Source organism: Electrophorus electricus, chromosome 8 (assembly GCF_041902795.1).
Source record: "Electrophorus electricus isolate QZ-2024a chromosome 8, ASM4190279v1, whole genome shotgun sequence".
Classification (NCBI taxonomy): domain Eukaryota; kingdom Metazoa; phylum Chordata; class Actinopteri; order Gymnotiformes; family Gymnotidae; genus Electrophorus; species Electrophorus electricus.
In genome coordinates this window covers 24,957,057-24,967,500 of record NC_137504.1, presented here as the reverse complement: position 1 = coordinate 24,967,500, position 10,444 = coordinate 24,957,057, and the positions used below count along the sequence as shown (strand labels likewise).

The 10,444-nt window shown below is 40.3% G+C and overlaps 1 protein-coding gene across 2 annotated transcripts in view; it reads right to left on the bottom strand.

Annotated features, from left to right (window-relative positions):
• Positions 1–9,548, bottom strand: part of arhgap31 (Rho GTPase activating protein 31) — a 22,204-nt gene extending 12,656 nt beyond the window's left edge. The window contains exons 1-2 of one of the 2 annotated variants that reach the window (XM_081719407.1): positions 8,950–9,548; positions 1–37 (exon numbers count right to left, since the gene is read on the bottom strand). The exon at positions 1–37 is cut by the window's left edge and continues 88 nt beyond it. Coding sequence is in view for 1 of the 2 variants with exons in the window: in XM_027025807.3 (XP_026881608.3) it covers positions 8,950–9,049 (100 nt within the window). In the remaining variant the exon portion in view is untranslated. The remainder of the gene's footprint in view (positions 38–8,949) is intronic. The other variant, XM_027025807.3, reaches the window with a different exon arrangement.
• Positions 9,549–10,444: the final 896 nt, after the last annotated feature.

The following is a 10,444-nucleotide window of genomic DNA, read 5'->3' as shown; positions in this document are numbered from 1 at the left end:
GAGTGATCTTCTTGACAGTGGATATCCTATCATCTCCCTGTACATGGAGCATAGTAAAAACAAATTAAACATATCCGTAAACGCTTACTGGTGGATTTTAAGAAGTAATGTGCACTGTGTTTTGCACTGAGCCTTGTATTATACAAATCTAAATGACATGTAGTATTAAATAAAGACAGCAAATATTGTACAGAGTAATGAGATGTATGATATTGCCTGTAGTAAAACTGTAGTGGAATACCATCTCCTGGTGCAAATTTAGCATGCAGAATCCCACTGTAATGGATTAGGATTGCCATTGGTTGTTACTATTTCAAAAACTTCCAAAATCAGTGTCATTCATAATCAAATGAGGTATTGTTACTTCTTGTGTAGATGTTTGTATAGGTATGTGTATGTGAGTGTATACTCTTTTATATTCGGGGTCGGTTTAGTATTTATACACAGCGATGCATAATTCAAAGGAAAACTCCCATGAAGATTGAAATAGACTTGTGTCTGTCTGTCTGAGTGTGTGTGAGTGTGTGTGTGAGTGTGTGTGTGTGTGTGTGTGTGTGTGTGTGTGTGTGTGTGTAACACACATGTAGTCTATAGTGAGAACTACAGCAAAATGTCAGGGCAGGGCTGAACAGGATGTGTCTCCACTCTGCAGCTGGGAAGAGGCAGAAATAGCATCATAAGGAGAGGAAAATGGGGAGTTAAGGGGTGGTGAGTATGGAAGAGAGGAGGGGAGGAGAGGAGAAGAGAGGAGAGATAAAATGAGAGAAGAGGAAAAGGAGAGGGGAGGAGAGAGGAAAGGTCTGACTGAGGCTGATGGAGTGCGCATGTGCACGTGTGGTCTAACTGCATGTGTTTAGTCAGAGAGACAGACAGAACAATCAAAACCAATACATTATGAATTAAATTGTAAATAAGGTGATTGTGCATGGATTAGCTTGGCTTACATTTCCACAATGATTTAAATCAACACTGGCCTTCATAAAAACACCTTACCATCAAAGGGTCCTGTCACATGAACATAGATATTCATTTTGCTTTCAGTACTGCTTCAGGCCTCATGCTAAATCCTCCTCCTCCAAATAATAATGGAAAAAAATCGAGTGGCACAGTTATCAGTTACAAAAAAATATATTTAGCTATATCTAGCTGTGTCTAGCTGTGTCTAGCTCTGTCTAGCTGTATCTAGCTATATCTAGCTGTATCTAGCTGTGTCTAGCTATTTAGAGTTTACAAAATGTGATACAATTTGAAATAGAGAAAAAAAAAGGAGCAACAGAGTACGAGAGTCAGGGGGAAAATATTCTGCTGTAATTTGGGTCTAAACACAGGAAGCTACAGTAAATGACAACAAACCAGACACCAAACACAAGGGTCCAGCAAAGAGCTTCTTTATGGACGTGTTACAAACACAGTGAAAATCAAGCTTTGTATGTCTCTCTGTATGTAAGTAATCACAATCACAGTCACTCACAGACCTGTTCAGTAAAATGTTGTAATGGTATTGAAATGGTGTGGTAGGAGGAATATAACGTTCAGTGTTAATGACTTGCCACCACTTGTGCACATCTGAATTCGCAAAATGTAACCACCATGCCAGAAAAGCACAAAACCACCAAAGATAAAAATAATATTAATAAGAAAAAACATTTGCCATCCTTTTAAAGCTTTTAAAAAACATACAAATTTCTAAACTCAAAGAAACCATAGAGAAATGACAAAACAGGACCAAAAAGGAGTGTGATCAGCCTATTCACTCTGACACAGTCCTCCTGCCTCATCAGCCACAAACATACTCTACAGACACAAAACAGTTGTTATGCCTTCACAAGCAGAGCCGCAGTTTCACTGTGTAGCTTTTCAGGCAGCAGCTGTTGGACACAGATCCTAACCCAATCTATTGACTCTTTCCAGCTTGCTTTAACGAAGGTCTATAAGACGATTGTAGAGTGCTCTGTCAAAGCACTGGGCCTTTTTAAGTGTCAGGCTATAGAGATGGCAGGCCAGGGCAGGAAGTTAAAAATGGTTTGTTTGTTTCAACGGAAGGCCGACACACCCAGAGGCCTTGGTGCGGGTATTACTTGCGACACTTCCTCTCATAGAAAAGGCGTTTTGGAAGGTTGCCACCAGCATCTCAATCACTCTCTAAACATACCTACAGCTGCAAAGTCTCTGGGCAACGATCCCTCGTACTTCACTGGTCTTGGATAAGCTTGTTTACTTTGATCTGGTTTGATCATTTTGTGTGTTTAAGAGAAGATGGGCTGTTTTTGGGATTGGAATTTATTTTACTATGGTGCTTGTGTCTATCATAAGCCTAACAAAGCAGGAGGAAATGTGATTCCGGTGAAATACTTAATAGAACAACCCCTTCGAAGCTTACAGGGCCTGGTCTCACAGGAACCATGTAGAAATCTTTAATTCAACACCAATTATCTGAGCTTTCGATTAAAACAAAAAACTTTTCCTGCAGAATGTCTTTGAGAAGAAACAGTACATTCAGAAATAAATAACATTTAATCTATGCTCAGGGGGAAAGATTAAGCTCTAACTACCCCTAGATGTTTCTGATGTAAAAAAAAAAGGTTTTATTATAATTGCATAAACAAAAAAAAACAAAAAAATTGTTTTATCAATCTTGTCACCAGTTCATCTGCAGGAATAGTTTCTATGGTAACTCTGAGCCTTGGTAAATTGGAGGGGAAAATGCAAGCTTGTGCTGAGCAGTGAAACAGGTTTTCCATATGACATCAGTGAAGCTGTTCCATCCTTCATCATTTTAAACTGGGTTGCCTTTACTGTCCTCTCTAGCACACAATCCAGGTGGTGCTGACGTTCCACAGTGTTTCACTGCTAAGTCTAACTCCCACTTTTTCTTGCAAAGTTTACATTTGGATTAATAACTTACTAGAGGATGTGCTCCACATGACATGACACCTGCAAGAGCCATTCTTAAAGAAAAAAAAAAAAAAAACAACCCTTTAGTTCACATTTTTTAATATGAAAGCGGTTATCCAATATAATCCTGAAGATTTTGTGGTTTTGGATAGTTCTTAATTTGTGTTCGCATATTAATCATCACAACTCTAATTCGAGTATTTTAAAGAATGTTTTTGAACCACCTTTGACTATTTTAGATTTCAACAATGACATGCTATAAATTAAAAGTGATTTTGTGATTGAAAAAGCTGTACAAAGTATGCGCCAAAAACACCACTCTTGTATGTTTTTGTGTCATTACTGCAATGTTATTGAGCCTATCCTTTAATCAGGCATTAACAATACAAATGGTGCTAAATTAGGTAACTGTAAAAAGCCTCACAACTTGGAAGTGCAAAAAACTAAACATGAATCCCAATCTCATGATGGGCCTCTTCTGAATCTTAACCCAGAACATGATCACAACAGATGAAACTACAGGATGAAATTACAGGTAGCTCCTCCGGACATTTAGAGGTTTTCATAAGCTGTAACAGCTGTAGCACTTTACAGGGTGGAAACAGGACTGCATTAAACCAGTTGGTGATGCTAAGCTGTGAAAGATTTGAAGTTCCCTTAAACTTGAGATTTTTATATACACTATAAAAAACAATGACAGTATAATCAATAGCCCATAAAATAGTATGCCTACACTCATGCAATAGAAAAACATAAACAAAAAGAACAGGCACTTAATGTGAACAGGACTTTATCTTAGCTAATTATAAATAAAATAGACCACTTCTGAAATACATGGTTAATTTAGGAGTTTCAGAAATCATTATTTCATGATTGTTTGTCTTGCTGTAGCTTTCATTTGCGGACCCACTCTCAAATTTCCTAGGAGGTACTATCATACATTACATGTTGCTACCTTATCTGATGAAATGCTGAATGAAAACCAGAACCTAAGTGTAATTATCTTAAAGTTTAGCAAGCTCTTTATCTCACAAGATGGCAAGAATAAGGGTGAAGTAAATGCCAAAGAATTATTTAAACTGGATTTTTAACCCTTTGATGTGTGAACCACCCTGATCTTATGTGAGCCTAGGCTGCAGGCTATGTAATCTAAACAGTTAATCCAGCCATGGGTGGAAACACCATTATGTCATGCACTACATATAACATGCCAAGTTGAGAGCCATTTTGGATCTGCATTAATTGGATGCATAAAGTGGTGGAACTGGCTGCACAGCTGCACTGAACATGACTGAGGCCAGAGGATCTGAGAAAAATTAGATCAGATAATGAGAATCAGGCAGTGTGAAAGAGACAGAGGGCCTGGTGAATAAATCAGATCTGAATCTGCGCAGCACTAGAGGCGAACGTGAGACCAAGGCTGCACACAAAATACTGAAAATGCACTGTATCACAGACAAAGATTCTCAAATAAAAATACAGAATACAGAGACACAGAAAGACAGCGACATGATATTTAATACATTTATGTCGGTAATGTTTGCTTTGTTTGTCTGTTTTTTGGTTCTATTTTGGTGAACCCAAATTTGTTATTAATAATAGTAAAACTAATAATAAAACTGCCAAAGATTACAAAATCCAGAAAAGAACACCCCCCCCCCCCAAAAAAAACAAAACAAAACAAAACAAAACAAAACAAAACAAAACAAAACAAAACTGCTCAATGATGGGAGCAGGAGATGGAAATTCTTTCAAAACTGAACTAACGACAAAGGGACTGTGTTCCACAGAGGACTGTAAAGCCATTACAGGTTTGGATTCTTCATCCACTCTGTGAGAGCGAGTAGTCCAGGCGCAAAGGCAACAAAGCAGCCCCATGCCACGATGCACCCTCCACCATGCTTAACAGTTGGGGCTTTGCTGTTGGTGGGTGGTGCTTATTTTCCTCCAAACATACCGTTGCACAGTTCTGCCAGTGCGTTTCGTTCCATCTGTCCATGGAAAATTATCCCAGAAACATTGTGCGACATCCAGGTGGTCTTACGCAAACTTGAAATGTTCAGCATTCCTGTTCAGTGTTTTTCTTAAAGTTTATGCATATTGAGAGACTATGGTAAATTCAAAAAAGGTTTGCAGGTCCTTTGCCGTTACCCTAAGCACCGTGACAAACATTCAGGCCTTTAGAATGGGCTTTTGTACCCATTTCCAGTATTATGCATCTCTAGAGTCCTTCTTCTAAGTTCCTCTGATATTTATTTTGCTTTTGCATGGCTCACCCAACATTTCTTAGTTAAGAAGAGCATAATCTGTCAAAAAAAAATAAAATAAAAAAAATAAAAAATTAAAGGGAAGGGCAACATTAACTTATTCTTCCAATCTCGTCTCAATGATTAAAATACTTAAAGTTTGGAGAAGTCATTAACCTAGAAATTCACACACCTTTTCCAGTGTGGACTGTGAATGTTTAAACAATGTGTTCAGTGCGGATAGCATGTGTTACAACTGTTGGTGTGTTATTAGTTTAAGCAGACAGTGTTTGTTATTATGATTTAGTTGGTGAATGACAATATTTAACGCATAATTAATGCAGAAATCCAAGCAACTTCAAAGATTTTCTGACACCTGTATATTTAATGTCTAAAGATGTAATTTAACATTATTTTCCAAAAAACACTGTGTGACTGAGAAGGGCAAAAATGATAATTTCCTAATAATCCTACACTTATATAAACTATATGTGAACATTAGCCTCAGTAACATCCTTCATGTTGCAATTCCAAGTATGAGGGCAGGTCAGTAGCTTAAAGGTAGCTTGAAATTTGGAAACTCGGAAAACAGGTTATTTAGTGCTGAATTACATGGCTGTGCAGTTCTGGGGCAGAGGGACCTCCTGCAAGAGGACAGCATAAATGGCTACTCTGTGACTGGGAGGTGACTGAACCCAAACCACAGTTTACACACCCAAGAACAGACCATCTCAGTGAACTGAAAGAGTACAGGGTAGGGAGGGAGGGTGGGACAGAGAGAGAGAGAGAGAGAGAGAGAGAGAGAGAGAGAGAGAGAGAAATAGGGAGATGGAGATGGAGACAGAGGGAGAGAGAGAGATAATGAGAGAGAGACGAGAGAGAGAGAGAGATATATAGAATGCCCTGGCTATCTTTCTTTGTCTTCTTGATGAGAAGATTGTCTAGGAATTTCAGTATCAGGAAACAAGCATGCCATAATGGAGCCTCAAACAACTGCGTGTTTTTCTGGCACCTTTTGTCTTGAATATGCGATTGTGATAATGTTTTAACAAGTTCCAGATCTTCTGGTAGGCCAAAAGAATGCTAATTTACTCACAGATTTGACTCAGATCTGTGCATATAATGAGCGACAAGAATGGCAAGAAAGGCAGGACAAAAAATCCACCATATTTAACAGAGTACATGGTAATTTGACAAAATTCCAAATTATATTCAAGTCATTATGCAAGCAATAAATTATTTTAACTTATTATTTTGCAAAAGGAGGCATTGTAATTTCAAAAAAGGAATTGTAATGTATTGTATTAGTGAATCTTTTGAAGGGACTGATCATTATTTAGTCAATTTTATTTTAGACATTTATCAGGACATTTTAATACCTAGTTGAGGGACAATAAACTCACACTTCTCTAGAGCTACGGAACAAACAGTAGATCCTTGTGATGTCAGTTGACATGCAGCCAATCAGGTAGTATTTGTGCATCATGGGATTCCTCATTCAGCTGAGCTCTGTTGGCCAAGAGCTGGGGGGCTGGCAAGTAAATAGATACTGTGATCAGACTACAACTGGATTATAAAGACTGCACACAGACTACACAGCCTGCAGTTAGTCTATATTTTATCCTTACACAAAATCTAGAGAGTCTATGTATCTACAGAGTGTAGAGACACAGTATACACATAGTCTACATATAGGCTACACTGAAACTAAACAGAGTCTATTGTACAGTTTACACATGGTCATCACAAAATCAACACAGAGTTTACAGCATAGTCTACACAGGGTTGATAACATAATCCACACAGTGTCTACACAGACAACACAGAGTCTACACAGAGACTACTGACAGATGTCACAGCACCTTTATAGAGTCTACAGCAAAGGTATTCTAATCTCAGTCCTCAAGGTACTAAATATTTTCCACCCTCCCTTTACCTAGGAGTCAGGTGTGATCACCAAGTTGCCAACCAACTGGATTAACTGTTCAGTCAACTACCAGCCATTATTAGATCTTTGTGAAGATTTGGAACAATGTGGCTGATTTGAATATCACTGCTCTACAGAGCTCATCGGTGGGTTAAAGCAAGGACCACCCACTGCATTCCGACAGCGACGCTCCGTTACCAAGCCCCTACTCACATCCTGCTGCTAATGTGGGTCTAAATCTGAGCATGACTTAAAGAGTGTGCCTGAAGAAACAGGATCAGTGCACGGCAGCGTATGTCTTAGTCAGCTCAGCCAATGATACAGTCCTGCATTAAGAGTCTGCCTTGAAATTGTCAAATGAATTGGCAAGAAGAAAAATGAATGTTGTGTGTCACTATGAACTCAAGTACAGTTAAATGGAACATCAAGTTGAAATAAAAAGAAATGTTATTGTATGTTTAAGTAACTACAAAAATAAAGGAAGGTTTATAGTGTTGATACTAGGTACCTTGCTTCTGTTGACAGTTGATCTGTTTGCAATAAAAACTTCATACCATAGACATATGTGAACACAGTCACACTTTGCTAATGTTTTCTAGTAATGAAACTCTAATGCCAGTTAGTGTAACAGCCTAACCCACAAAACAACTACAAAAATGCATTTAAAAAAGAACAGCTTAATTTATTTTAAAGCTTTTTTCCAGTTGAACCACCCCCCAAAAAAGAAACAACAACAAAAACAATTATATATAGTGCCAAGTCTTAGTGCCTGCCAAGGCGAGCAAAATGTGTGGGCAAACAGGATCTAAAACAAAAGACTCTACACAATCAATCTGGCCTTCTCCACTGATCTCGGGTCAGTTTATGAAATTTGATGTTTTTTTGGTCCCAATGATTTCAGAGTAGACTAGGAGAATAGATAGATCTGATCTTAGAACAGTCCGAGGTGCCGCTTCCACTAAAATTGTCTTTCCTCTCATCTTTTCCTGCTATATAGTGTCTTTCCCACAGTTCATTGGGGCAGGGCAATGCACAAGGACACGTAACTGAAGGGATGACCCCGGGGCTAAGCCCACGATGAAAACTCACAATAGCCAATAACCACCTCAGAATGCCATTTATGTAATGAGGAAAACATGAGCAAAACCTGCTCCAGTCAAGCAGTAAATACCTAACAGCTGCGTCTGTCTCTGCTCCACCCCCCATGTCTTCCGTTCACTTTTGCATTTATTTTTCACCTCTGCTGTTTCCTTAGTGAACCTGAGCAGGAATCTTTATGTACACAGACATGGAGAAACTGAAATAACATTCAGGCAGAAACTCTGAAATGCTGAAACTCTCCACTGGGCTGGGTCTCTTTCTTACTGCACACACTTCAATAAGGTTAGTTCAGATTTTCGCCTACAGCCCATCCATAACTCCTTTCTGAGTAGACAACAGTGCTCTCACCAGCTCTGATTTTAAATCTGTTTATCAGTTACTACTATTACAAAAATATTTACTGTACGATGCAAGTGACTGCAAAATTAGAAACCTTTGTCACCTTTTATGACACATTAAAATATCCCGCCTTATTTCATGGAGAGAACATAATCCATAATAATGAAACAAGTGTTTTTTTCATTTCACAGCCCTCTCTTAAAGACTCTGTATGTCCCAGGGAAGGCAGGAGAGAAACTGGGTGTTGGTTGATTACACATTGGAACTGTTTCTCCTGAAGTGTGTCCAGTAGAGTGTCTCAGTGATAAAATTAACTAATTATGGTGAGAGGAAACAGGCGAGGGCACGAGGAGATGAGAACCAAAAACAAAAAAGGCAGGATGTTTTCTGAACAGTAACAGAGTTGAGAAACTGAGGAGGGAGGCAATAACAAAATTGTACCTTCTTGTCCCGAGCTGTGGAGGTGCTCCGTCAAGTCACAGCCGAACGCATTTTCGCTTCCTTTCCTCTTGGACTTCTGCTTGGCGGATTTGTTCTTCATGAGGAGTTCGAGATTTATTAAGATCAGAGTAAACAGGGCCTGACGCCAAGCATCGGCCCCACTCAGCACGGAAAACCGGGGAAATATGGGCCCAGGGAAAAAAGGAAAAGATAAGGGAAGAAAGCCCAAAACCAGGAAGTCCAGTGTCCAACAAAAGGACTGGTCGGCTCACATCTTGCCCGCGACTCCAGCGAGCTGGTGTGGGAGAGGAATTCTGAAGCGCAGCACCAGTTTGACGTCACTGCTCCATCAGGCTTTTCTCCCTCTCTTTTGTGCAGTCAGGGAGATCAGAGAAGTCCAAAGCTCAGTCCCAGAGTGCCCAGTGAAGGGCCTGTCCCAGCTAAAAGCTTCTATCTTCTCAAAATCGCCAGGAATTCTGTCAGAGTGTGTTAGACTGGTTTCCTGCAGTGTAGGTGTTCTCTCTCTCTCTCTCTCTCTCCGGCTCCCCCTGACCCCTTTTCCTCTCGTCTTCACAACCCCCCTACACTCTGACGCTCCTCAGCCACAGGAAGTGATCTAGTGGAGGCACAGAACCTTCCCTCTCCCTCTCTCTCTCCCTCTCTCTCTCTCTCTCTCTCTCTCTCTCTCTCTCTCTCTCTCTCTCTCTCTCTCTCTCTCTCTCTCTCTCTCTCTCTCTCTCTCTCTCTCTCCCTCCTGTAATTGCCCCTTTTCCCCTTTGCCGCTCTGATTTTCTCTCTCTCTCGCCTCTTTCCTATTCAGTTTAGCACCACTGGTCAGCTTGGCCATATTTTTGGGTGGTCATGTTTCCTGTAGTTTGGGTGAAAAGAAAATGTTTGAAATGTCAAACCTCTTTTTTTGCCGTGGGGAGGGCACGGGAGTGGAGGGAAATGGCTGCCTGTAGTTTCTCCACTGCTTAACAGATTACTGACCCTCTTTCATCTCTTTCTCTCTCTTTCTATTTCTCTCTCTTCTCTCCTCGCCTCTCCTTATGGTTTGAACAGGAAATCTGCTCTCAGTCTTCCTGAACGCTCCCAGAGTACACAATTTCCTGTACAGGGTGCTTTTGTTTGGAAAACAAAAACAGACAGGGAGAAAGGGAAGTGGGGGGGAAAATGACAGAGAGAGAGAGAGAGAGAGAGAGAGAAGGGGGCGGCACAGAGAGAGAATGGTAGAGGGAGTGGATGGGAAGAACAGAGAACACATGGTTACTGTTAGCTATGGCTAACTGTTACTGACCAAAGTGACTGCAACTTGCACTAGATGAACACTTCATTTAAAGAGCCCAAATGTCCTGTCACTCACACACACACCCACCCACCCACCCACACACACACCCACCCACCCACCCACCCACACACACACACGTTTGTCTTTAATCGGCAGATCTATTTAATGGAAGTCTGAGTGACAGACAGGGGAGTCATCTGGTGCCCT